Raw genomic sequence first — 27,988 nt, 5'->3', positions numbered from 1 at the left:
CTGCTATTTAAAGGAACTCATTTGTCAGGAATTTTAAAATCCTTTTGTAATGCAGATTAACCCTTCAGGTTAATTCTGTGCCAATTTTTAATGGATTATCTGAACCACCTGTGTTTCTTTTTTCACTTGTCCAGGTCTCCTCTCCCTCCATGTGCAGTGATGGCCATGCCTGTGTCCCCCACTTAGGTTTTTTCCCGAAGTGTGGGCCACATATGGGATGATTTGAGAGATGATTTTAGGTGGCACCTGGATGTATATTTTGCACTTTAATAGTTAGGCGTACATTTTAATGTATCTTAGAAAAAAAATAGGGACTCCACTGGTGGTTCAGTGGTTAAGACTCCGCGCTTCCACTGCAGGGGGCACGGGTTCCATCCCCGTTCAGGGAGCTAAGATCCCACAGGCCGCGTGATGCAACCAAAAATAAAAATAAGAAAACGACTTGCACATCTTTCCTGTGATTTCACATATAATGCTTGGGATAAGGCTGTGCTTTTAAGAAGCCAGTTGTTGTAAAGAACAGTATTAAGTAAACAGTAGTGCCGGTGGTGTGTATGACAGAACCGCCAAGGTGTGGGATGTGAACAGCTGAACTCTGAAAACACTGCTGGACCCCATGGGACCTGCCTGCAGCTTCAGACAGCAGGGAGCCCAGAATATGGAGATCTACCCTTTAGGAGGGTCCCCCAGCAGTGCCCACCCCACCCCCACTCTCTGTTCTGCTGAGGAATTAGCTGAAAGAGACCTCCCTGGTGCCTAGGGCTGGGGAGAGGAGAGAATGGCTGGAGTTGAGTCCCTGCATCGACTCAACTCAGGAAGGGGCCAGCTGTCCTGAGGCTGAGGCTGATACTTGGCATGGACATAGCGCCTAGACCCAGTGGCATCCGCTCTGACCAGACCCCCCCACCCACGGGGTGCTCCTTGCAAACTTGGTGTGGCCCATGGACTGAATTCTGCCGTCTATGGAGCTGCTTGGCCTAAGGCTCTGAATTGCAAGTGGCCCTGCCTGTTCAGCCCACTTTGTTGTCTTGGAGGAGATCAAGGCTCCTGGAGAGAGTCTTGACTTGGCCTGGAACCAAACCTTTGGAGACTTTATTTAGCTCCGGCTGTAGAAGACCAGGCCAGGCCAGAGCCAGCTAAGCCTTACTTGCAGATACTGTCCCTACCAGAGTGACTTGACCTCTTGGATTTGGGGCCTCAGGCTGACACTTTCAGCCCAGCAGATTATGTAAAATGCTGGGCATGAAGGAGCCCCCCGTGGCTGCTGTGTTTCGTAAGCTCCACTTGGGGAGGAAGTGGGGACAGTGTCACTCAGATGGCAGCTTCCTTGTGCTGCAGGACTGGCAAGCAGCGTGGCACGGGCTCTGGGGGCCCTGAACTCCAGAAAACTCCCCTCCCTGGGGATTCTGGGTGTGTGGGCACCTCTGGAGGGCTCTTTGGGGGTAGAGACTGTCTCCTTCACTTGTCTTCCCAGTGCCGGGCACATAGTGGGGAATGAGTGAATGGATGTTGAGCCCTGGTGTTTTATGGGATAAGAATAGCTCCAGGAGGATTGAAGAAACAATTGTGAATTTCCAGATAATTCCAAGCCAGAAACAGGTGGGGTCTGAGGAAAGTGAAGATGGACGAGGTTTTGGGTGGTAACTGACAACAGGCCACCTGTTGGTAAAATGCACAGAATTTAATTTCACCTCCTTTCCCATCATCTCCACCCCCATGCCAGCCAAAATGTCAGGGTGAATGTGGCCCAGAGTGGGGACTCTTGCGGCTGACTACTTAGTGCCTTTTGGGGGGTTCTTTCAAGATTGGACTCTGAGGTTGGAGTCTCATGAGGAGCGGGTCCTGCTGCAATGGGCTATCATGGGGCCTGACACAAGGGTCTGTGCTCATATGCCAGGGTGGGTGAAGGCTTGGTGGGGCTGTGAGTCACCGCGTCTTCACCCTGGTCCTGGTCCAGCCAGCTCTACAGTTAAGCTCACATTGTGCCCCCAAGTGACTTCCTTGAGAGGGTGTTTGCCAGGCCCTCAGGCAAACCCCCAGTTGGCAGGGAACGGGAAGGGAATGGGGCACAGGAGGGGAGCGCTGGCCCCCAACGTGGAGGGCGAGTTCCCATCTGTCAGGCTGGGGAAGCAGCAGGTCTGACCTTGACCTCTACTTCCACCTCCAGGGCTGCGAGCCCTGCTCCAAGCTCCAGTCTCATTCCTTGCAGGGGGTGCTGCTTGCCTGCGATGCCCACAGCTCTGGGCAGCTGGCATTTTCCACTCTCTGTGCCTCAGAGGGATCATGATAACACCTTCTAGACTGTGGGATTCCAGTGAGTTAATCCACGGAAAGTGCTTAGAACAGTGCCTGGTACTTGTGAAACCATCAATAAATAACCATTGTCTTTCCCTAAAGCTTGGCATCCATACTGGTCTCCTAATGCTGCCGGAAACAAATTACCACACATTTAGTGGCTTAAAACAACACAGATTTATTCTCTTACAAGTCTCAAGGGTCAGCAGGGCTGCATTCCTTCTGGAAGCTCTAGGGAAGAGAACCTGTTTCCTTGCCTTTTCCAGCTTCTAGAGGTCCCCTGCATTCCTTGGCTCATGGCCCCATCCTTTGTCTTCAAAGCCAGCAGTGTAGCATCTTCCAGTCTTGCACTCAATCTCTCCCTGTCCCCTTCCACCTCTCCCTCTCCTTCTGTGGGCTCATAGCCTTTTCTCTTCCTACCTCTCACAGGGACCCTTGTGATTACATAGGGTCCACCTGATAATTCCCAGGATAATCTCCCCACCTAAAAATCCTTAACTTAATCACATTTGCAAAGTTCCTTTTGCCGCATAAGGTGACATAGTCACAGGTTTTGTGGATTAGGAGGTGGACAGCTTTGTCAGGACTTTGTTCTTCTTTTCTTTTTTTTTTTTTAGGACCTTGTTCTTCTATCACAGGATCAGATTACATTTCAGAGACTGGGAGAGGCAGCCTCCAGCACAAATTGCTAACTGGTTTGCTGATGGAAGGTCAAGGGTTAAGTCCTTCACCTGGGGAAAGGGCAGGAAAGCCTGTGAGAACATGCTGGGGTGGCCATGCAGCAGGGGGAAAGCAGCTCTCCTTCGGACTTAGGAGATTTCTGGTAGCTTCAGACACTCTCCCAGCTTATGCTAAGGGTGTGCATTTGATGCTCAGAGAGGGATCTGTCTGAGATTCCAGTTAAGCATCCGAAGCTTGAAAAAGGACCAGGAGAGTGAGGAAATCATCAGAGCAGTGGATGAGACCAGAATTTGGTGTTCAAGGACCTGCAGGGGAATCCCAGCTCTGCCACTTTCTTGCTATGTGATTCTGGGCTAGTCCCCTCCCTCTTTTAAGTCTTATTTGTTTGTTTCCATTCGTATAATGGAAAAATATAGTACCTCCCTCAGGGAGGTATTTGAGAGAGGGATGAAGCTAAATGAGAGAGTGGAAAGGACTTACAAGGCTTAATAAATGGCAGGTGCCCACATGTTAGGGGCATCACGTGGTGCTGGGCTTTAGGGGTGTCCAGAGGAGCGTGACGCAGGTGCTTCAAAGACCCTACAGAATCACCGGGCAGGTAACAAGATAGGGCACGCGTCAGGTGCTGTGGCGGTGCCACAGATTCTGACACGAGAGCTGACACTGCAGGCCAGACACTGTGTCTTCAGAAGAGAAGACCCCATGTGGGAGAAGGCATTTTAGGCAGCAGGGACGGCGAGAACCAGAGTTCAGAGGCTGGAACATTCCTGGCATGTTGGGAAGGCAGAGATCTGACGGCTGATGGGGAGATTGGACAAGCAGGGAGAGGCCCTAGGAGCCACTGCAGGTGTTTAAGGAGAGAATATGCTGAACCCCCATCACACTTTATAGTCATATATTTATATTTACCCGGCTTTTGTGGTTTTTTGTTTGTTTTTTAACATCTTTATTGGAGTATAATTGCTTTACAATGGTGCATTAGTTTCTGCTGTATAACAAAGTGAATCAGCTATACATATACATATATCTCCATATCTCCTCCCTCTTGCGTCTCCCTCCCACCCTCCCTATCCCACCCTTCTAGGTGGTCACAAAGCACCGAGCTGATCTCCCTGCGCTATGCGGCTTCCGCTTTTGTTTTTTAACGGCCACGTGAGCATAGGGGCTATTGAATGCTTGTTTCCCATTGTATCTACAGGGTCCGGTGGGCATTTGTTGAATGAATAAATAAATGAGTGAAGAACCTACTTGAGTCCCCCAGTAATCACATTTTGCAGTATTAAGTCTTTGACAAGCCTCAGGTGTAGGGTGGCGTTCTGGGAAGGTTGATCTGGCTCTGGCGAGTGGAGCGGAGGCAGGAGAGAGCGGCACTTGAAATCCGGTGGGGAGTGGGATGCTGTGGGTCTCTACCACAGCAGAAGAGAGGGTGGAGCAGAGGGAAGAATCCTTGCAAGAGATGAGCAAGGACACTTTGAAGAGCTTGGGGACTCAGTGTGGCAGAGGAGGGGGACAGAGGAGGAAGAGGGGGCCAGGAATGACTTGGGGATCTTAGGTGACAAGAAGAATTTTACGTCTTTTCACTCAGGGAAAGTTTTCAAGCACTTTCTCTGTGCCAGGCACTGTGCTAGTTGGTGGCCACTCAAGGCTAAATGGGGTATGATCTCCACCATAGAGGAGAAGGAATTCTGGAAGGAGGAGGAGGCCTGTTGGCGTCTGTGCCTTATGCAGTCAGGCGGTCAGGAAATGCTGGCGGGGGTCGGGGGGTACAAGGGGTAAAGTTGATGGCCCACAGTCAGCACCTTCCATTGTGGGATTGAACCCCTAGGGACAGGAAGATATAGTCAGAGGTGTAGCTGGAAGGCCACTCGGCCGGGGTTCCCATGCCCACTTCCATCCCATCCTCTCTGTCCATACTCCTCTCTGTTTATACATCACTTCCGCTCGGCACCTCCTCTGGCCCCTGCTGTGCCCTCCATGTGACCATGCCCTGCCTCAGTCATGACTCTGATTTCCCTTCTTAACTGTCTGTATCCCACCCCCCACCCCCATTAAACTGCTCCCACACATGGGGTCAGGTTCTTTTTTATCTTGCTCACTATTATAAGGTTGAATAGGTGGATGGATACAAATAAGGAAATGTGGGGAAAAAAAGGATGGGAGAGAATTAAAGCAAGACATTAGCAGTAGGAGTAAGGGTGATTGTTTTTCCTTTTATATTTCTGTATTTTACAAATCTTCTATAATAAGTATTTGGCTTTTATCCCCTGCAAAAGTGTTAAAGAAGAGAAAAAAGGCAAGAAAACAGGCTGCTCAGGATTTTGGTCTCCTTTCTCATGAGCTGTTGGCTTTTGATCTGCTTTTACAGGTGGAAGCAGGGAAAGGCCTGGAGATGAGGAAGCTGGTTCTCTCAGGGTTCCTGGCCAGCGAAGAGATCTATATCAACCAGCTGGAAGCTCTGTTGCTGGTGAGTATATACTCTGGGGCCTTTGTGCTCTAAAACTGCTTTTGGAGTTGGAGAGGGAGGGGGACCTGGACCAGTCCTTCCCAGGGGCGGGGTCTGTGGTACTACTCTGCCTATGGCTTGGCAGCCAACGTCACTGAAAAGGCCTCTCAGCCCCGGTTCTCCTTCTCCATTACCTTCCCCCGGGGAAAGGTAGAAGAAGAAGCACCACCTGGTTTGGGGGTGGCAGATACTCCATCATCCCTGACTATAGTGCAGGCATTACTAATGGATCACAGTTCTCTGTCCAGGTGGGGTCTTAGCCTCCGACTCCAGCTGGTACTCTGGGCAATCTCAACCAGTCAATCACGCTGAGACCTCTTTGTCATCCCTAGTCCCGTTCCTTCCTTCTCCCTGGACTAGTTAACCATTCGCACCATCCTGAGGCCCTCTGGCAGGAAATGTGAGTTGAAGCGCTGTCAGTGTGTGTTCTGAGAAGCTCTGAGGCATTAGACAGGCTGCCGCCCTCTGTGAATGTGCCTTAGTTTCCTCTCCAAGACGGAGGCGTTGTTTTGAGAATCGGACTGAGAGGGGAATAATACAATGTTTTCGAAAGGTAAAAGTAACCACACAGATATAAGATGTTTTTGCCTCTGAAGAAAGTGCGTATTAGATGCGTCTGGATACTTACTATGCAGAGTGATTGTGGCATGTAAAGTTCTCTTCCCTGGGTGTTGCGCAGTCTGAGACATCAGCTGATATCAAGAAAAGGAGGGATAAGAAACGTAGATGTAAATCAGTAGAAAGTCATTCTTACAAGAATTGTAAGATACGCATTTATGTACTTGCTGTGATATGAGGTATTGTCACCCGGTGTCCCAGGGGACTTGGCATTTATTACCCCAGGAGTAACTATTGAGATGTGTAGCTGCTTTGTAATACACTGGGATGAGTTGGTGGTCGATCTCACTGGGAGTTTGTTGGTCTGCACAGTCATTTGTTCAAGGGAGGAACAGTTTGGCAGGTCCATAAGGACTCGGGTCTGGGGCCAGAACTAGGGCAAGACTTGATGCTGCCATTAATAGTAGACGTATTGCCCTGTCTTTCAAACTGTGCAGCTTAACCATTAGTGGGTAGTGTAATCAGTGTAGTGGGGTGAACCAGCATTTTACAACAAATGAGAAAGAAAATGTCGGCATGCATCCCATGTAGTAAGAATAAGTACTATTTCATGCAACTTCTGGCTTGTATGGATATGTGTATATGTGTGTGTATGTACTGGGCCACATGCTTTCTTACATGCATTGTCGGTTTTAAAAACCACTGGTGGCACTTCCCTGGCGGTCCAGCGGCCAAGACTTCACACTTCCAATGCAAGGAACAAGGATTCAATCCCTGGTTGGGAAACTATGATCCCACATGCTGCGCGGCACAGCCAATAATTAATTAATTAATTAATTAATTAATTAATTTTAAAAAACGGCTTTGGGCAAGCCATGGATAACCTTCTTGAGCCTCAGTTTCCTCATCTGAAGATGAAAACAATGCCATTACCTTCTCTCTCTTCATGGGTTGAGAAAATCAGGCGATCCTTTTGGGGACCTAGTACAGTGCCAGGTACTTAGACACTGAAATATTATCCAAAGGAAGGAGGACAGACAGACGAAATACACCTTATAAATTATGAATTGCTGTGCCCAAACAAAGGGGCATAGTTGTCATTACTTAAAGGATGCATATTTGAAAGAAGTTCAAAGGAACCAGACTGCCTGGCTTTGAATCCCTGCTCGACTGCTTACTAGCTGTAGACCTTCAGCAGGTTAATGAACCTTTGTGCCTCATTTTGTCCACCAGCAAACTGGGTATACTAATATTAGTACTCTCTTCATGGGGTTGTTGTGAGGGTTAAGTGAGTGTGCAGGGAAAGCTCTTAGAGCCTGAGTGTGAGCGGATTCTATTATTTTCTCCTGTTCTGGGAAAGAGTGCAGGTTAGAGCCTGTTTGTTTCTATCAACCCACCAGTTCCCTGAAGGAAAGGGAGGTACATGTTCCCATCAGAAGCACGCCCCTCTTAGGTTCCAGCTCGGTTCTCATCTGTCACTGGGCCTAATTTGAGTTCCATTTGTCTGGGTAAAGATAACAGATTTAGGGGCCAAGACACTCCCTACCTGCCTGCCTTTCTAACAGCTCATGCTCTCAAGGCAAAAACTGTGAGGCTGAGGCTCCCCGTCCTGGGGTGTGACCCAGGGTAGGTCCCTCCTCTTCCCCCCAGCTTGTTCATCCTGGCTTGGTTCTTTCTGGAGCAGAGGCAAGAGCTAGGGAGGGACGAGCCAGGAGGCCTGGTCTGCACCTGGAGGCCCCTCCGGAAGAGGGGACAGGACCCTCCACGGCCACAGTCTCAGATGATAAGCCTCAGAGATGAGGAATCAAGCGCTCCTCTCTCTCCTGGAGCTGGGGGCCCTTCCCAGCTACCCAGGAGCTAAGCCCTTTGCTCTTTGGGGTGATCTGACAAAGGCATTCAGAGAAGAAAACCTGTCTTCCCCAGCTCCCTCCGCCTCCCACGCCCAGCTCTCCTTCTTACCACCCTACCCCCATTCCCGCAGCTCTTCTCCTGAGTGTTTGTTCTCAGTTTCACACTTCCTGATACGCAAACAGCTGGGCGTGTGTAGCCTGGACTGTGGACACACAGACGCAGACAGGGAGGCCACACAGGAGGCTCTGTTCCCGCCGCCTGGGTTGCTGGCTGGGCAAGGTTTGGTAACCTTCCAGAACCCTCCAGGTTCCTGATGGGCTCAGATGACAAGGGAAGAGGGTCTGGGAGCTGGGGCTGAGGTGGGGAGTGGAGGAAGGGGGCAGACCAAATGCACGTAATTCTGCAAGTCTCCGCAGGCTGCAAGTGAGCTGGGTGCTGCCTCTGGCCTGCCTTTGCCTTCAGCACCTTCCAGCCCTGGGTCCCACCTGGCCTTCCTCTCTTCGACTCTCCTTCTGGAGTTTGCTTTGCTCCTTATCTGTAAGACAGGTTCAGGACGCTCCCCCGACCCCTCCACCCCCGCCCCCAGCCTGGGGTGATAGTTAACAAAGGTGCATGTGGCAGCCTCCAGGCGTCTTGGGATAGGAGGTAGAGGAAGTGGGCCGATTTCTTCCCCTGGTTTCGAAAGTCAAAAGGCAACTTGCTGGGGGACAGAAGAGACAAATGACAGTGTGAAGTCATGAAAGGAGTTCAAACCCGCCTGGCCCGCCTTCCTGAGGAGCACTTCATGGGACGCCCAGAGCCTGAGTTAACTCTAATAAAATGGGGAACTGGCGCCCTGTCCTCTGCGGCAGGATTCTGGGGAGAGGGAGGGGTAGCTGGTGTGCTCTGTCAGGAGAGCAGGGCTGCCTGTGCCTTTCTGCTGTCCTCCCCGCCCGAGGCCTATTTTCAGGGCTTCACCAGATAAAAATAACTGCCTCCAAGGGTCTCAGGCCAGCCGGGGGCATGCACCCAGCACTTTCCCTTCCCCCAAAGGCCCCCAACCTTGTCCTGAGAACCAACGGCCTGATGCCCCAAGCGCAGTCCCTGTCCGTGTGACCTGCCCCTGGCGAGCACCGGCGCTTCCCCTTTTGCAGACAGAGTGGGAGTTTAGGAGGAAGCAGAGCGGTTGTGTCTTGTCCCTGCGTAGGCCTGAGTGCTTCCCCAGCAGCGTCGGAGAAATCCTGACCCCCTCTTCTTCCCCAGACTGTTCTCTCCTATTTCCTTTATTCCCCCCGGCTGGGGATTGCACCCCTGCTGGGACAGGGACTCCGCGGTGACTTGGACCCTCCTCTGGACCTGGGTAGATAGAGGTAAAAAGGATAAACTCTGACTGATCCCAAGGGCCAGCTCTGTGTCCTTCACGGGACATCGGGAGCCATGAGCTCAGTGTCGCTGCCCACCTGGGGTGGGGAAAACATTCTTCCTTTCTCCTGGCCCCGGTTCCCTCTGTGTCCCTGCCTGGCATGCTTCCCCAGGCCCCACCCCTCCACTTACTCTGATATTCCCTCTGAGGCCCTTTCCCATCACCTCCTCTGTGAAGCCCTCTCCGAGCTGTGCCAGTTGGTTGGTATTTACAGTCCAAGTCGAGTAATAAGCGTATCTTGCTTTGTCCACGAAAATGTTTCCTTTGTGTTGGTCCAGTTTACCCAAATAGATTATAACGTTGTCCGGAGCAAGCAGCATGAGTCATAAAAATAATCTCCTAAAGGGAAAATTGGACCCCGTCACTCCCCTGTTTCAATCCCTCCAGGGAAAGCCAGGTCATTACATGGGCTTACAAGCCGCATTCCTTCCCCCGTGTGATCTGGCCTCTGCTCACCCCTCCAGCCCTCCTTTAAGACCCTGCTTGCCAACCCCCTTGCTCGCAGCACACAGGCTCACGGGCTTGCTTCTAGCTTCTCTCTCTGCCCAAGCTATTCCCACCTTGGGACCAGGCGTTGAGGAGCTCTGCCTGAAATACTGTCCCCTTTGCCCCCACACTTCCATTTCAGGTCAGTGTCTCCTTCTTGTCCCTCAGCAGGACATCCCCTTCTTATTTCCTTCATTGCACTCATGTGTGATTTTGTGTTTGATTGTTTCCTTGTGTTTTGTTTGTCTCCCCTACTAGATGGGAGGCTCCATGGGGGCAGTGATTAGTGAATCACTGAATACCCCCTACACTCCCTGGTCTGGCCTTACATGGGCACTTGGTCCATTATTTGTGGGGTAAATAGTAATAACAGTAGCAGCTAACATTTATTGATGGCCCTCTATGTGCCAAGCACATACTCAATCTTTTAGATAAACTATGGCTTTTGATCTTCCCATCAGTGTTCTTGAGAAGGTAATATTATCCTGGTTTCACAAATAAGGCTGCTGAGGCCCAGAGATGCTAAGCGACTTGCCCACAGCTATTAAGCAGCAGAACTGGGACTCTGGCCCACACTGCCTGGCCTGCACCAGGTCGAACCCCAGCCTGCTTTCCTAGCAAAGGGCTGGACATTAAGGCCTCATTGGTTCCAGCACTGAGAGGGTCAGAGGAGGACTTCTGCTTTTTCCTGCCTTCATCATCACATCTGGATTTTTTAGAGCTGGGAGGACAGGGAGCCAGAAGTCAGAGCATTGTCTAGGTTTTTAAGTAGATGGGACTTCCCCTTGTGGACAGACAGATGGGAGGATAGAGTGAAGCCTGGCTGGACATCCGGCTGCTGTGGCTGGCTCGAGCTTGGGGGTCCTCTCTCAGGGTGAGCCAGCGATAACTTCGGCTTCCCTCAGTGGAGGTGTTCCCTGCAGTCCAGCACTGAGTCACCCATTCTCTGCTAGAGTGCTTGCCTTGTCGAAAGCTCGCTACCTAATCCTGTGAGATAGTGGGGGGCGGCTCTAGTGAGCCCATACCTGTGCCTGCAACTTCTTTCTGCCCTCTGGGTCTCCAGAATGACCCAGACTAAGTCAAAGGCCTCTTTCCACACAGCCCTTTATCTTCACAGTAGATGAAGAAGACCAACCATGTCTGACTCAGGCTTCTCTCTCTCAAGTAAACGTACCCCTCCCTGCCACCTCCCCACCCCCATGCCTTCTCTATGGGGCAGGTTCCCAGACCCTCTCCCCTGAAGGGCCTTTGATGTGCAGTCTGGGCATCTTTGGGGGCTTTAGGGCTGAAGGAAGGTCAACCATGGAGGAGCTCTTTATCCTTCAGTATCATTTATTGTTTGTTTCAGTGATGAATTTTAATAGCTTTTTTTCCTGATTATAAAATTAATATTTACTCACTGGAGGTGATTTAGAAAATACAGAAATCACACTGAAGAAAATGTATCCAAGCCTCATTTTCCCTTAATGTTGGGCTTTAAGGTGATGACTTAGGCTCCCAGCAGGTGTTGGGGATGGTCCTGGTCCTGAGCTTCTGTCTGTCACCTCACCCTCTCCACCAGCAGGCCTTGGAGCATCTTGGCGTAGATAAGCAGAGATGACAGATAGGGCTATTGCATGTCACCTTGCATGTCAACCTCGGCATTGAGAAAGAGTCTGAGGCTACGACAAGGCTCAGTGAGAAAGATCATTGTGATTGCTTAGCAATGTCTGCCATGGGTACAGGAGGGAGCACAGTGGCATGCATGCCACCGTGCTCACTCCCTCTATACTAAGTGATGGGAACTTAAGATACCAATGCAGCTGAGATTGGTTTGGGTCCCTTAGAAACTCTATTCCCCAAGTCCTAGAATCATGTTCTGTTTCTTGGAAGGAAATAGCTAAGGGGTTGAATTCCCAGTCAACCCTCCTTCCCACTGAAGCATGACAAGGGAGTTTATGACTCAGAGCATGAGGCCATTGTGGAAGAAAGCTATGGACCCTGTTAAACCATCAAGCGCAAACCCAGTACAGGCTGAGAACCAGAGGTCCCTCAGGAGACACGGGGTGAGAGAAATGTGTCCTGGCACCACCCCTCGGACCTGCTGGGACTGCTGGACCAGGCTCCCTCTTCTCACAGTAATGGGTGGCTTGTTGGGGCCCGTGACAGCAGCTGCTCCATTCAAACCACGCTTCAGGTGCCCTGGCCTCAGTGGCCTTATCTGGGCAGAACCCGAGCAGCAGGAGGGCCTAATCTGGGCCCTGGGCCTGCTGACCCTCCGGTTGATTTGCCTCTCACCTCTGCTCTTTCTTCCTCTTCTCTCCCAGCCCATGAAACCCCTGAAGGCCACTGCCACCACCTCCCAGCCCGTGCTCACCATCCAACAGATCGAGACCATCTTCTACAAGATCCAGGACATTTACGAGATCCACAAGGAGTTCTATGACAACCTCTGCCCCAAGGTGCAGCAGTGGGACAGCCAGGTCACCATGGGCCACCTCTTCCAGAAGCTGGTGAGCCTCCCATTGATGGAGGGCCCTTACCCGGAGCCTCAGTGGAGTTGCCGGTGTTGAGAGAGGACTGGTCAGCCCCAGACCTCCTGGCCTCCTTGAAGGCCTGGGTCATTTCTGAGTCCTGGAGGAAAGCCTGGACTTCTGCCTTATGGGGAACCTGGGCCTGGTGCCCCGACTCCCGGCCTCCCCCAGTGAAGCCCTAGACTGCTTCTAGGGCTGCCAGAGACAGGCCACGTGGGTAGGTGCCCTTGGCAGGGCACTGTTTCTCTCACCTGGGGGCTCCAGGGCTGGACCGAAGGCTCCCCTGCTGGGCTGCAGGGCCCTGTACCTCAACCGGCAGAGGGGCAAGTGCCAGGTGGACGGGCAGGGACTGCTCACCTGAGACTTCAGACATTCGCCTCGCTTTCGCACTGCCTCTGAAGTGAAGAGTCGGGAGGGAGACCATGTCAGCTAACGATCCTCTCCTGAGGACCCTGGAGCAGGAAGCGCTAAAAGCCCAGCCCACCCGCATGGCGGGGCAGGGAGAAGGACAGAGGAGATGGGAGGAGCATGCGGCCTTGGTCGGGAACAACCCTCTCCTCTAGCTCAGTGTCCGTCTCTGGCCGCGTCCCCTGAGGACCCCCAGTCACACCCACAGGGCCCCCACCCGGCTTTCCACCACGTAACTTCTGCCAGTCCAGCAGGCAGGATGGAGCTCAGGAGTCTGTGGCCCTATCCTCTGGGTATGAATTGTGGGGGAGGGCAGGGAGCAGTGCTTCTCCTTTTCCTCCCCTGCAGTGGTGGGACCTGTTGAGTGGACAGGGCTCTGCTTTTCTTACATGGAGAAGACTCTTTCTTGGATGCTCCTAGGCCACAAGCTCAGCATGCTCAAAACTGAACTCATTGGCTCTGAAGTTCTTTGCTCTTTTCCTTGCCTCTGTCTCAGTGGGTGCGGCCATGTCCCAACCCCCATCCATCCATGACTCCCGGGGGCTCATCCTTGGCACCTCCCCTCCCCCACCCCCTTCCACCTCCCTGCATCCCATGGAGTCCACTTCTTTAAAGCTCACAGCCACCTGCTTCTCTCCAGCCCTCTGGCGCCCTCACCTGGACCACTGCTGTGGCCTCATGAGTGGCTTCTGCCCCAGACCTGCCTCCCAGGCAGCCTCTGGCCTCTACCTAAAAGCAGGAGAGCGTTTTCTAAACTCCTGACCGGACGTCAAGTCCCCCCTGCTCAGGGATTTGGATAAAGGCCAGGCTCCGAGGAGTGGCTTATGAGACCCTCTGCTGCTGGCCTCAGTCCACTCCTGGCCTCTGGCTGCTGCCGCCCCACCCTCTGCGCCCCCGACGCTGAACCTTCTGGTCTCAGTTCACACTGCACGCACGCTTGACCTCTCTGTACTTGCGCTCTAGCCTGAAATGTCCTTCTCTGTCTTGTCTGGCTTCTCTGGTCAGCTTCCAATTTAGAAATGACCTCCGTGGAGAAGCCGTCCACAGCCTCTGAAATGCAGCCCCTATGCTTACCCCCTCCGTCAACACTAAACTGCCTGACTCCCCAGAGCCATACGCTCCAGGAGGACAGACTGTATTTTCTTCCATTTGGACCCCCAGAACCAGCCCAGTGATCAGTACATGAATGGGTGAATGAGTGCACCGTGTCCTTGACCCCTGGGACCAGGGAGAAGTTGGAAAGGCATTGAGGAGACATCACAGGACCTGAGGTCTGTGTCCTGAGGGACAGCAGTGTTACAGAGATGAGCACAGCTTCTAGAGCCAGGTCGCAGCTGGGTTTGAATCCGGGTTCTGCCACAGGTTAAACCTGTGACACTGGGCAACTTACCCAACTTCTCCTGACTCAGCTTCCTCATCTGTAAAAACGGGGATAATCATAGTATTTACTTTATTGGATGGTTTTGAGGACTGAGTGAGTTAATACCTGAAAAGTTCTTGGAACAGGACTTGGAATCTAGTAAATTAGTAAATACTCAGTAGTTAGCCATTATCATTCCTGTTATTACTATTATTACTGCTATTATTATTATTATTAGGACGAAGCACGCCTGAAGGGTGTTGTTGCCGGGGAACTCCACACTTCTGGTTCTGGCAGCCCCAGAGTGCTGGCCCCAGTTCAGGGATGATGAACACCCGGTCATCACTGCCCGCCTGGTCCAGGAGCCTGAGCTCATTGGCTTGGTGGGCAGCCTCTCCTCAGCCCTCAGGAGGGCAGAAGAGAGCAAACCCCGGGGCGGGGTGGGGGGGTGGGGGGGTGGTAGGAGTGAGTAGCCTGGAGCATAGTGGAAAGGCTGTCCCAGTTTATCTTTGTCACTTGGACCCTGCTGTCACCAGGTTTCCCCATTCTGGTCTGAGCTTCACTGGCCTGGCTATGAATTTGCTACCCACCTCTTCTCCTCCCCCTGCGTCATGAACTGGTGTCTGAAGCCCCCTGGGGCTACAGGCTTGGGAGGAGGCCGGGCAGGCCAGGCATCTGGAGACAGTTTATTTTCAGCTGGTCTCCGGGTATTTGATTATCCATTACTGAGAGAAGGGAATTAGCATCTCTGTTATTTGTTTTATGGGATCACCCCAGTGCCAAGCTGCTGTTTCCAAGCAACCTCCACTTCCCAGTTAATGGCCCTGGGAGGCCAGGCCTTGGACCCTGCAGACTAGGGTGCTCCATGGAGATGGCAGTGCCTGGGATGGCCGGTGACCCCTGCACACAGGCCTTCTGCCCAGGTGGCTCCTGCTTCTGGCTCACCTCCGGCTACTCCCTTCTGTAGTGGGATAGGAGGGTAGCGTCCCACCCTGAGCACCCAGCCTTTATCCTTCTGTGGTAAGGGGGACAAAGAATGTGCATACTTAGAAGAATAGCAATGATACTTCGGTTTAGGAAGTGACTGGCTAGCACATCCCCTGTAGCTCAGGACACCAGTGGGCCAGGATTCCCTCTGGAAGAGGAAACGAACTTCATCCCTTCCCGCCCCTCCCCATCTGGGATTTTCCTCTCTGGAAGAGGAAACGAACTCCATCCCTTCCCGCCCCTCCCCATCTGGGATTTTCCTTTCTGAAAAGTCTGGCCCATCTGGGGCTGAGACCTGCACGGCTCTGGCCCTGGCTTCTTCACAAGCATCCCAGTTCTCACTTTCCCCTCTGGCTTTCCTGCGCCCCACCTGCCAGCTTCCTCGAGTTCTGTCTCTGCCCTGGGTGGCTCCAGGTCCCCCACCCACCTCTTTGGATCCTTGAGGAGCACAGGGATTCTGCAGAAAGCAGAGTCGATCGGGGCAGGGCTCAGGGGCAGCCCACTTCCCCCCTCGTACCTTGGTGGGTAGAAGCCTTGCAGCAGCTGAACGTCCTTGCTACTTCATTGAAAAAAATTTTAACCAGAAAATCTAGAGAATAATGTAGCAAACAGTGGTGCAGTCACCTCCCAGAATGAACAGATGTTAAGCTCTGAAGATATATGGAAAGACTTTTCAATCTCTCTCTCTCTCTCTCTCTCCCTTTCCTCTTGCCCTTCCTCTCAACCTAGAGGCAGCTACTGACATGAATTTGGTGTGTAGCCTTCTAGGCTGCAGTTCGTGTTTTTGCTATGCATATATATCTTTTTATGGCATTGCATGTACTTTTAAAGTGTATATAAGTGTGTCTATATGTATCAGATATTTTGCAGTTCAATCAGCATTCATTTTGAAACTTGTCAGTGTTGCTACACAAAGTTCTGGTTCATCCATTTTAACTGCACTGTGTGTATGGGTTCCTCTTGTGAGCATTTGTTTCCAGTCTTTTTACAAAAGAAAGAGTGAAGCAGGTAAATACCCTTGTTCACATTTCCTTGTGCACACACCTATGCAAGTTTCTCTAGAGCAGTGCTTTCCAGTAGAAATATAGTGCGAGCCACGTATATAACTTAAATTTTTCTAGTAGTCACATTGAGTAAAAATAAACAGGTGAAATTAATGTTCAGAATATATTTTATTTAGCCCAATAGAGTCAAAATATTATCATTTCAACATGTAAACAAGATTAAGAAATGAATGAGATAATTTACATTCTCTTTCTCATACTAAGTCTTTGAAACCCAGTGTGTATTTTACACTCAGCACATCTCAGTTTGGACTAGTCACATTTTAGGCGCTCAATATCCATGTGTAGCAAGTGGCTCCTGTACGGGACAGCGTAGCCCTGGGGTCTGATTGTAGAAGAGGATTTGCTAAGTAGTAAGCTAAGCTGTGCATATTTTCAACTTTATTAGTTATTGACAACTTACTCTCCAAATAATTATACTAATTTACACCCCCGCAAGCAGTCTGGAAAAGTTCCTATTTTCCTACATTCTTTCCAACCCTTCATATCATTAGACTTTTACATTTTGACCAGATTGATGGGTATGAAGTAGTATCTCATTGTGATTTAATTAGAATTTTCACCCTTTGCTCTGGTAAGAGGGAATGTATATGCAGAGCACAGAGAAGGCGTTCCATAAATATTTGCGGAATTGAATTAACGAGCCTTGGTTTCCCCTTTTGCAGAAAGGGCTGATGGCATCTGTTCTGCCTCCCCAAGGAGGCGACGAGGCTCTGTGTGGTCCGAAGCTGTGGAAAGCTTTGTGTTAGGTTCAAAGTGACATGCAAATGTGTAGAGAGGAAGGACCTCTGGCTCCTTGAAGGCTGAGGAGGTGGGGACAGGGACCTCGAGGGAGGCCGAGGGAAGTGGGGACTGTGCCTTTAAATACAGTTCCCCACCCTGAGCGTGGGGAGTGGGGCACTGAGCAGGCCACATGTGCCCACCCCTCTCCCTGTCTCCCCCTGCTTCAGCGAATTCCAAGATGTGAAAGATGTGTGAGGCATTAAGGGGCTTCAAACCGTGCAAGACTTTGATGATGCTAAAGAAAGCCAAATGCTGCAATGAACTGAATTTTGGCCAACAAAGGCCGTGGCCTGCTCCCCGCAACCCCCAATACCCCCTTGTTAACCTTATTGGCTGAGCCAGTTTCCATGGAAACTACCAAGTTCAAAGGGATACTGTAGTATGTTCATCGTGCCTTTTCCTTCTGCTCCCAGCTAGCCACTTGGACTGAGTTAGAGGTTCTGAGTGCTAAGGGAGCTCCAGGCGCTCTGGTTATGCTTTCATCCATTCATTAATCCTCTCTCCCCATCCCTCTCCTGCCCTTCTCTCTCTTCTCCCTGCAGGCCAGCCAGCTTGGCGTGTACAAAGCGTTTGTGGATAACTATAAAGTCGCTCTGGAGACAGCTGAGAAGTGCAGCCAGTCCAACAACCAATTCCAGAAGATCTCCGAGGTGGGCAGCTCCCTGCACAGCCACCCTTACGACTCGGGGTTTGGGGGGCTGCTCAGAGCCTTCTAGCCTTAGGGCCTCTCCTCCCCTGCTTGCCAGTGAGGAAAATGGTTCCCCTGATGAGTAGCACTTAGCCTGATTTGCTTTCTTGCACTTGACATTTTCCCTCTTAACATAAGAATATCGCTTTATGTATGATTTTGTTATTCTGTTTTAGGTTATTCTGCATTAGAACAGGGGAAGCAAAAAAGGAAATTAAAAAGGCAGCATTCTCCCACACTGTGGTGACCTTAAGCAAGTCACTTCCCTTCTCTTGGGCTTATTTCCTCTGCTGTAGAATAAGGTGTCTGGATTGATCCAGCTCCTCCCAAGCTTGCTTGACAAGAACCACCAGGGGCACTGTTTAAAATGCAGATCTTCAGGCACCTTCCCTGGAGTTTCAATTCAGAAGGTTTGGGGTGGGGCCCAGGAGTCTGTATTTTTAACAAACTTCCCCAGGTGATTATAATCAGGAAGATTTGAGGGAGTCTGGACTAGGTGATCTTTTAAGATCCTTGCAGTCCCATAGAGAGTGGACAAAGGCCACGTGGATAAGAAGCCCTAGACCTGGCTGGGAATATGCCTGTCCCTGCGGCTGCAGCCCAGCCTTCCCACCACCCTCCTCCGCAGGGCAAAGATGTGGCATTGTCTGCCGCCGACACTTCTATCCAGGAAGTGGCAGGGAAGGGCTCTAGGATTCCTCAGGAGCACAGCCCAGCTCACCCCTTGAGCCAAAAAGATCTCAGGGATACCCCCCACCCCCCCTCCCAACCAGGCCACTGGCTTTACAGTCACAACACCCAGCTCCAATCTTGGGGCAGGAGAACCTCTGGTTCCAAGGAAAGGGAGCTCCTTCTGCAGTTTTGGAAGTCCTGCCTTATAGGCCCCTCTGAATCCTTTGCTTTCTCTCTCAGCTCTGATGCTGGAAAAGTTGGTGAGGTGCAGGATAGTTTTCGAGAAATTACTGGGGTTATAAGGGTTATACCCAAGTTTGGAATCAGCTGGGAGGCAGTACAAGAGTAGGGCAGATGGAGATGAAAATGTCAGCTTGATTACTAGTCAAAGCCGGATTGGAAAAATGTGGACATGGATCTGTAACCACACTGGATTTGCTAACACTTCCCCTCCACGTTCAAACACATCTATTGGGGGCAGAGAGAGGAGGGCTGAGCTCTGTTTCTTCTCCCAAACCCAGGGGTCAGGTGAGTCACCCTCTGCCTGGGAGGACGGAGTGGAGTGAGGGGTGGGAAGGTCCCTCTAAGTGGAGCAATGAGGCTGGAGAAAGGGTGTTCCTTTCACGGCTCCCCGCCCTCCCTGGGAACAAACTGGGTTTCCCATCTGTGTTCAGAGTGACCCTGCCAAGGCTGCCCGGGTGCCCGGGTCATGTGTGGTCCAGAGAGTGGTCGGGGGGTTCTCCTCTTAGCCTGGGCTGACTGCCTGTTCTCTATGGTTGGCAGAAACCCCTGCACTCTTCCCCAAGCCCCTCTCATAGCCAGCTGGCCCCCAGGGCAGAGCGGGGCCCGTGGCCTGCTGCCAGTGGCTTCTCACCCTGACTCATGCGCAGACGCCGTCACTTCCCACTGTTGCTGCCACTTAATTACTGCAATGAGGCCCTCCTCCTCTGCAGCAGAGCGATTTCATACCTCTAGGCTGCACTGGAAGGGGACATGGAGAAAAATTCCCTAAATCTGGGAATCCAGACACAGCCTTGAGAAGCTGAGTAACCTCCCTTTTCCCCAGCCCCACACCCCAGGCTCAGTCCCTGGGGGTTTTCTCTGTCTAGAAACAGCTTGAGACAGGAGTAGGAAGTGTGGAGCTCCCACTGCCTGGGCATTTCCTCCCAGGCAGAGCAGGCAACATCACCTGGTACCTGACCTTGGCCTCACCTCGTCCCCGCCTTCCTGCTGACACGTCCACTGGGAAACCACCCCCGCCTCCGCCAACCATGCACTCAGTCTTCCAAGTGGGGATTGCATTACAGCTCCAATTACAGGCCACACTGGTCCAGTGGCAAGGGCTAGAGCTGGAACCTCTGACTCTAAAGGCAGATGAAAGAGGTTAGGATCAGATAAGCCATCCCTGGGGTCTGTTTCCGGCACTCACTCCCTGTCACCTTGCACGGGATCCAGGAGGAGTGTTGCCTCTTCCTTCCTTGAAGTTTCCTCTCTGAGGCCCAGCCCAGACATGGTGGGTGGGGAGTGCGGGTGGGGCCGGTGGCTGGCTGAGTCCCTTTCAGTATGGGTAAGATACAGCTCGGACTGCCCTGCATCTCCCTGCTTCCCCCTGTGCAGGTGTGTGGGACCCTTCGCTCCTTATCTCAAGGGCTGCTCATGCCCAAGGACCAGCTGGTGTGCTGGTGCTTGTCCACTAAAAGCCTGTTGGCCCTGGGCTGACGTGTACAGACCTCCAAGTAGTGGCCCGCTGCTGTGGGGTGGAGGAGGGTGTGGGCCTCCTCTGGAAGGCCCTCTGAGCTGCTGGGGAGGGGCTTCAGGGGACCAGTCTAAGGAGCACCATGATCGCAGTCCTCTCTGGTCCCTGGAAGCCCTCCTTCCTGCCTGTATCAGCTGCTGGACCCCCGAGGCTCCAGGAGATGATGGGTGTGGCCCAGGGGCTCAGAAAGCAGAGAGGCAGAGGGAGGCCTGCACGTGTTAGTCTTTGTCTCTCTCCTCCTACTTGCACCCCTGGGTTTCAGAGCCCTGCTTCCTGCCATGCTCACGATGGGGGATGGGGAGGCTCGGGGGACAGGCCAGATAGTGATTCCTCTCCTCTGTTTGGCAGGAACTGAAAGTGAAAGGTCCCAAGGACTCCAAGGACAGCCACACATCAGTCACTATGGAAGGTACTTTGGGGAATGGCTTGGATAACAGTCACCTTCCTTTGTCTGGCTTTGTGGACTACGGTGCCCTGCTTGTGTGTGTGCGTGCGCGTGCGTGTGTGTGTGTGTGAGCGTACGTGCGTCCTTGTGTGTGTGTGAGCGTGTGCATGTGAGGAATCCAGCCTCTGTCCCCAGGCAGCTGGCCAGCTACAAACGTGCTTCTCCCTAGGATGCCAGCAGGCGGCTCACTCCCCCCCTCCTCCTCCCCTCTCCACGCACGCAGCCCTCCCCTCCCCTCCCCCTTGCTAGAGGAGCACTCAGAAGCGGCTGCTTGATTCTGGAGGCTGTGCAGCAGCAGCCGGGAAGGTGGTTGAGTGGCCGGGCCGCTGATGGGAGCTGGGGAGCCGGGAGCGATGGCCGCCCGCTCCTGCCGCGGGGACGGAGGCTGCCATGGAAATTCTCCTCATCATTCGCTTCTGCTGTAACTGCACCTATGGTAACCCAGGCCCCCTCTCCTGAGAGGTGGTGTGTCCTCCCACCTCTGGGGGCTGGCTGGAGTGGGCTGAAATGTGGCCATCAAGGTTTGGGGGGCAGCAGGGCAGGGAGGGGGGACAAGTGGCTGGACCTATGTTTTAACCCCGTGCCGGCCAGCCTCCAGCCTGGAGTTGAAGTCTGGGGGCCGCTCGGGGCAGGGTGGCTTGGAAATGGGAGGACCAGGCTAGAAGGATCCAGGTACCCCGGAGGATCTGTGGGGAGTTAGTGGCTCAGCTTGAGAGGCTGGGGGCAACTGCCTGGAGAGGCTGTTACAGAGAGAAAGTGACAAGGCTGGGCCTGCAGGGGTGGCCACCCTGGGGCTGGAGAGGGGTCAGCAGGGGCCAATCGGAGAGTGACAGATGGTCTGGATGGCAGTGCCTTGGAGCGGGAGGGCGCCAGCCCCGGCTGGAGGGAGAAGTTGGGAGTCTCTTTGTTTCGTGAGAGACCAGGGTATTGTGTGCCTGGAGTGCACACGCTGCCTTCGCTGTCTCCTCTCTGAATGGCAGGGGAGCAGGAAGGAATTGGGTTGCTCCCAGGGGGTTCGTTTCTAGCCACTGGAGACCCTTGAGCTGAGGTCTCGGCCGTGAATGCTGGTGGGGGAGGGGGGCGTGGCCGGCTGCTGCTTTGTGACGGTCACACCCCCACCATACAATAGGGGGGATGGACAGCATCATCTTTGCAGCTCCCTCAGGGAGGGGGTCCTGGGACAGGCGTGTGCAGTCAGCCAGGCTCTTCTTGCTCAGAGGAGGCTGGCACAGATCTAGGCAAGGAAGCGTCCGGAAGCTAGTGGGCCCCGCCTTCCGAGGCCAGAGGTGCCTTAGGGATGAGCCAGGCTGCCTCTGGCAGGGGCATAAGGGTCAAATGTTGCCCCAGGCCAGCTGCTCTGGGCTCCTGTGGCAGGCAGCTGGTTTCAGGACCTCCTTCTCTCCCACCAGGCGTTTTGTCTCCGCACCCCTCTCAGTCACTTGGCTCTCCTATCTCCGTGGTAACCCGGAGCTCCTTGTCGGAGGCTGAACAGAGGCGGGTGGCAGCGTGCTGGAGGAGCGATGCTGAGGTTTCTCGGGCTCTTCCCGGAGGCCGCTGTGCACGATCAGCTGTCCCCTCACCTTCTCGGGCTGTCCTGCATTGAAGACTGCTCGTGATGGAGATAGCCCCTGAGGTAGCCCCTCTCCAGCTGTCCCAGCAGGACAGCTGTAGTCACAGGCAGAAGCTGACCTGGGTCCCCGCCCCTCGGCTCAGATTCTGACAGGCTTGAAACTGGCCTGGTCCTAGATCTGAGGGGAAAATGCCCTTTTTGGTCTGGCCTAGGAGTGGGTCAAGCCTCCATTCAGTCTCCCTGAAGAGGAAACGGTCGGCCCTTTGCTTCCTCTTTCTTCCCCCAAAAGAAGCTTAGTTTTAGTGAAACAGGCCTGGGACCTGGAGTTCAGGGTTTCTTTGGTCCCTGCAGCAAAGTCAGCTTTAAAGTGAGGGGTCAGGAGTGAAGGAGCCCTTGCTAACCACGCTGTTTGAATCTTCTCAGCCCCACCAAGGGGCGCTGGTTGTGGGGTATCAGGGAGGCTGTGCGACGTGGGGCTCACTCTGCAGTTGTCTGCCTTAGTGGTTGTGTGCCGAGCGCCCAGTCTGCAGGGCTCCAGGCGACACGCAGTGGAGGTGCAAGGAAAGTCGCATGTGACCCAGGTCCCTAAGAAGGGGGCTCACCTTGGCAACAAGAGAGGCCCGCTCAACCACTCCTTCCCGGTGAATCTTTCCCAGAATCCTCGCGAGGGCCACCGAGCTTTTGCAGGTGCTGCCTCCCCTACGGAAGGGGACGTCTCAAAGATAGGAGCACGGGTAGACCATGGGTAGATTCAAAACCCAGCTGTCCCTTACAGCTTTGTGATTGTGAGCAAGTTACATAATTTCTCTGTGCTTTCGAGAAGTTTCTCCATCTGTAAAATGGGGCTAGTGATAATTGCTTCCCTTTTTAATTAAAGGAAATAACGCATTGTAAAACAGTGCCATTGGACACAGAGTAAGTACTCAGCAAACGAGAGAGAGGCCAGCTCGCACATGTCATGGTTTAGGCGCTGTGAGTGTTGCTTGTAAAAATCCTGGTTGGGGAAGGCTTTCTGGAGGACGGGGAGAGACGGGCATTGCAACTTGGTGAATGGTGTCTGTCCCAGAAACAGGAACCCCATGGTGAGGAGGGGCGAGAGTGGGTGAAGCAGAGGCAGGAAGCAGGCCAGCCTGCTGGAGCCATGGAGCAGGTGAGGGGGGAAAGGCGGGCCCTTCACCCCGCATTCTCAGGGACAGCAGGTGTGCAGGTGCCGTGGAGAGCACGAGCATCAGGGCCGCACTGGTTCCTTCCATGTCTGACTGTGGCCCCAGGGCCCTCTCCCTGCACTTGCCTCTCTCCCCACCCTTCCTCCCACCTGCCCCTCCGCCACCTGGGGCTGATGCATTAGGACTCATTCCACGGCCACAATCAAGTGGACTCTTGAGGTGACTATAGGCATATTAATAACCCGTCTGAAACCCAATCCACCATTTGTGCAGACCTCTGAGCTTAGTCAGAAACCTCTTCCTCCTGGGACCTGACAGGGACAGAGGGAGCTGACACTGTAGTATCAGCTTTCCCTGGGCGGGAACTCGAGGGCCCACCCTGGCAGGTGTCTGCTGAGCTTGCACTTTCTCTGGGTCTCTGGGGTTCTCAGGGAGTGATTTTTTTTTCCCCCTGCAGATGGGCTGAGCCACAGGTGGGTACCCTAGACAGCCTCAGAACTGGCCCCCTCCTGGGCTGGTAACTGGGCTGTACCCTCACTGTCCCAAGATACCCCAAGCCTGGTCCTGTCCATTCTAGCTCCCATAGCCCATGGGGAGGGGCTTTAGAAATTGCTAAATTAAGAAAGGCCTGCAAATAAATCATGGGAGATGTGTTTGCATAAAGCAGTGGTTTTCAACCATCATGACATATCAGAATCAGCACAGGAGATTTTTTAAAATGGTGATGCCTGGGGATCTGCCCATCAGAGCCTGCTGTTTAGTTGACGGGAGAGTGGGAAACAGGCATCTGAATCTTTTAAGAGTTCCCTAGTGATTCTAATGGGCAGCCAGGCAAAGCCAACAGATGAGGCTCGGGGCACACCACTGAGACTGCATCTTCTCCGGAGCCAGCAGATTATTCCCCAAAGTGTCCATTTAGCAATGCGCAGGGTATTTATATCTAGGGCTTTGGGGAACTCTCTGGTTTGGGGGCTGGCTGGGACATGAATGTCAGCTCTGGGACCTGTCACAGCCTGGTCCCATGGGACACCCACTCTAGGGTCCTCCTCCCCAGACCAGCGTCCTGCCTCTTTCTGCTCCCACGGCAGGAGGACAAAGGTCATGACCCCATGGACAGAGGTGTCCAGGTGCAGGACCGGAGCTGAACCACCCAGGCTGGGAGGGGCAGGGCACAGCTGCTTGCAGGAGCTTTGTTTGGAAGTGTCAGTGGGCCAGCTGCCGCCGCCACCTGTCCCTGCTGAATCCCAGCAATCCTCATTTGGTGTCCTGGTCACCAAGGGGTGTGGCCAGTGGGGGCCCTGATGAGCTTGCATTTTCCCAGCCTCTTCAGGGGCTCTCATACTCGAAGCCCCACCTGAATTCCTTTAGGAAATCTTTGCCCCCCAGCTGCCACTAGCTTGAGAGCGGAGCCTTCCTGTGGAGGTTGGGCATGCCTGCTTGGCCCTCAGCCAGGAGGGGGTTGAGGGCATGGAGAGGGGTCTTCCTCATGGAGGTGAGGTCAACCGTGTGGGTCAGAACGAAGCATGCTGTTCCCAGCTGGCGGTGCCAGGCCTTGGACCAGAGGGACATGAGAAGGATGGGGCACGGGGACACCACCCTCCCTGGAAGAACAGTGTCTCCTTCCTGCATTCTGGGGTCCCGGGTGTGACCCCCAGAGTCCTGGAGCTCTGGGGGGGTAAGGCTGTGTGATTCATCGTGGAGGATACAGAGGAGTATCTGTGTCTGCTCTGAGCCTGGTCAGGCCAGGATGGGCCTGGGGGACGCACAGCCCTCAAAGAGATCACGTCTGGTGGGAGATGAGATGAGGAGGCAGGTGGGAGGGGGCCTGGGCCACCAGAGCTGTGTGTCCCCCTTTTGGTGTTGTCTGGCCTGCCTGGGGTGAAAATGGAGGTGTGGGTTACCATGGAACCCACTTTGGCGTCCTGTAAGTGGGTGTCCATGCAAGGGAGGGAGGCGGGTGGGGGCATGAGGCTGCCCCCTAAGGTCTCAAGCTGCTCCCTGTATTTCATCTGACCTGTCTCCTTTCTCCCTGCCCCCAACAGCTCTGCTCTACAAGCCCATTGACCGAGTAACCAGGAGCACCCTTGTCCTACACGTGAGTGTGTACCCCCCTGAGTGGCCTGAGAGGGCTTAAGAGTTGGATGGGAGACTGAACTCAGGGTGGGCGGGCACTGGAGTCGCCGAGAACAGCCCATCTGGGGAGTTGGGCAGAGGGTCACTGGGCCCTGACTGCACCTGCCTGGCCTGTGGTGACCATGCTGATGGGTCCAGGGCCTAAAAATAGCTTGGCTACTAAGCTTGATTTGGGGCCAAATTCTCCCTAGGAGGCAGGCACTTCCTGCCTCCCGATCCCTTGACTGATGGTCTCCAGTGTCCTTGGAGCAGCTGTGGGGCGAGTAGTGGGGTGTCTCTCCCAGCTGCTTGGTGACATGAGACTCCACCTGGCCTGTGCTGCCCGGGGGAAGAGTAATGACTGCAGCAGGAATAAAGGGGCACCACTGCCCTCACCCCTGCTGCTCTGACCCTAATTTTTATTTCAGATTTTGCAGCATGACCAGGTTAGAGTGTGGGTCCCTAGTATCTCCCTCGGAATTCTTTTAGTGAGGATAGAGTTCTCCCCACTGTCTTCTCACTAAGCCCCAGAACCGCTCCCCGCAACTCACCACCCCATCCTTCCCAGGACCTGCTGAAACACACACCTGTGGACCACCCAGACTACCCGCTGCTACAGGATGCCCTCCGCATCTCCCAGAACTTCCTGTCCAGCATCAATGAGGACATTGACCCCCGCCGGACTGCAGTCACAACCCCCAAGGGGGAGGTGAGCTCAGGACCCAGCATAGCCTGGCACCCAGATTGCCCGTCCCTGCTCTCCTGCCCGCTCGGGCACCACTGCCCGATGCTCTATGGCTCTCCAACCCTGATCTCTCATTCCCAGCCAAGGAGAGGCCTTCAGGTCCTGGACTGACAGCTTAAAGTCCAGCGTCTCATTAATCTTCATACTAGTCCACAGGAGCAGAAGAGGAAACAGGGCCCCGGAGAGTCTCTCCAGGTCTCCTGCATGAGGTCTCTTGGCTATAAGTGTCGGAACTGGATTCTTTAGCTGGGGTTATCTGTCTGCAAGCCTCATGCGCTGACCCCCAGACCAGGGCTCTGGCTATCTCATTCTTGAATGCAGACACCCCCCTCTGGGCAGTATGATGTCCTCAGAGTCCCCTGGAAGATAATGGCTCAGGCTGAGGGAGCTTGTGCAGTCAGAGAGAGATGACTGAGGCTGCCAGGTGGCTGGGCTGTCCCAGGTGGGCGCCTAGGTGTGGCTAGCAGCTCCAGTTCCCTGGGGGCCCTTTTTGGTGGAAGGGTGGGGGCACCTCAGTGAGGGGAAGCAATGTGAAGAATCAAAGGGACAGTTACCTGCATGGGTCAGCAGCCTGGCCCACATACAGGGGTTTCCTGTCTAAGAGAGGTAATTAAGTGGCGTTTAGGAGTGAAGGCTGGCTAAGTTTATGCTCCTTTTGTGACATTTACGAGCCTTCAGTGTCTCCTGGGGAGGGAAGTAATGAGGGACACATTCTGGAGGGTGACTAATAGGATACAGAGAGCTGATCCTGGTGCAGCTCCCAGCCCTGGTTTGCAAACCCTGGAATGTCACCAGTTTGTTGGACTCTGCGGATGTCTGAAAGAGCTCCAGAGGCCCTGGAACATCACCAGTTTCAGATCATTTTAATTGTATACTTTCTACGTGCTCACCTACATATTGCAACGTATATAGGTCACGCGGCACATAATACGGGGAAGGCTGGGACGGATAGTGACAGCCCCACAGCAGCCTGCTGACTCTGAGGGTGGCAGGGAGGAGGCTCTGGAAGTTTGCGTGGAGCAAAATGCTCTGGATCAGCCAGAGCCCAGGTTAGAGATGGCTGCAGGTTCCCCAGGACACTGTGATGGCCCCACGGAGGGAAGTCCAGGGTCAGAGACAGTGTAAATGGGCCTGAGTGGTTCTGCGGTCGAGGTTTAGCTGAAACTAGATCAACATCTTAGGCAGGGTTAGCGGGGTTTTATGGTGGGCGTGGGAGGGAGTGTTCATGACCCGGGGTGGGTCCATCCAGGTGTGAGCTGTTGAGAGCTGCAGGGAGGTGGAAAGCTACCGCTTGTTGATCACATCTTACATGCCAGGCACTGTGCTAACTGTTCTACATGTACCATGACTCCTACCTTGTGGGGCAAATATCATTATCCCCATTTTACAGTTGCTAAGACTGAGGCTTAGAGAAATCCGGGAAATTGCCCTCAAGATCACAGCCAGGAAGTGGCAGAGTCTGGATTTAAGCCCATGTCCCTGACCCCAAAGCCAGTGCTCTTAACCACCAGACACTACAGTCCCTCCCTGGAGCCCCACCCTCACCCCCACAGCTGCATGGGTGCAGGCTGGGCCCTGGGCTGACTCCCAGGCTGGGGTGGGTGTACCATCTCCCTCAGACGCGGCAGCTGGTGAAGGACGGCTTCCTGGTGGAAGTGTCGGAGGGCTCCCGGAAGCTGCGGCATGTCTTCCTCTTCACAGACGTCCTACTGTGTGCCAAGCTAAAGAAGACATCAGCGGGGTGAGTGTGCAGGATGGGGGGCGGGAGTGCAGCTAGACCCTGCCCGCTGTGGAGCCCCTCAGCAACCTGGGGCAGTCTGCACTTTTTCCCCTTTTTAAAAACATATTAATTATTTTATTTTACTTCATAGCCTTTTTCTAAAAATAAATCATGGTTTTAATTGTAAAGATAATGCAACCAGATTACAGAAAAAAAAAAAAAC

General features: G+C 53.4%; 1 protein-coding gene across 5 annotated transcripts in view; it reads left to right on the top strand.

Moving 5' to 3' along the window:
* ABR (ABR activator of RhoGEF and GTPase) overlaps positions 1 to 27,988 on the top strand; it is a gene marked incomplete at both ends in the record, with an annotated part of 221,353 nt that overhangs the window by 146,131 nt on the left and 47,234 nt on the right. For 4 of the 5 annotated variants that reach the window (XM_079725668.1, XM_079725667.1, XM_079725669.1 and 1 more), the window contains 7 exons: positions 5,342 to 5,440; positions 12,083 to 12,268; positions 17,434 to 17,541; positions 20,356 to 20,416; positions 25,231 to 25,283; positions 25,869 to 26,009; positions 27,665 to 27,786. In XM_079725668.1, the coding sequence (XP_079581794.1) occupies positions 5,342 to 5,440; positions 12,083 to 12,268; positions 17,434 to 17,541; positions 20,356 to 20,416; positions 25,231 to 25,283; positions 25,869 to 26,009; positions 27,665 to 27,786 (770 nt within the window). Of the gene's footprint in view, positions 1 to 5,341; positions 5,441 to 12,082; positions 12,269 to 17,433; positions 17,542 to 20,355; positions 20,417 to 20,842; positions 20,889 to 25,230; positions 25,284 to 25,868; positions 26,010 to 27,664; positions 27,787 to 27,988 lie in introns of those variants that run through there. The other variant, XM_079725671.1, reaches the window with a different exon arrangement.

The sequence above is a fragment of the Hyperoodon ampullatus genome (genome assembly GCF_949752795.1).
Source record: "Hyperoodon ampullatus genome assembly, chromosome: 19".
Taxonomy (NCBI): Eukaryota; Metazoa; Chordata; class Mammalia; order Artiodactyla; family Ziphiidae; genus Hyperoodon; species Hyperoodon ampullatus.
The sequence above is the reverse complement of the archived record's forward strand: the minus strand, read 5'-3'. Positions and strand labels throughout refer to the sequence as shown.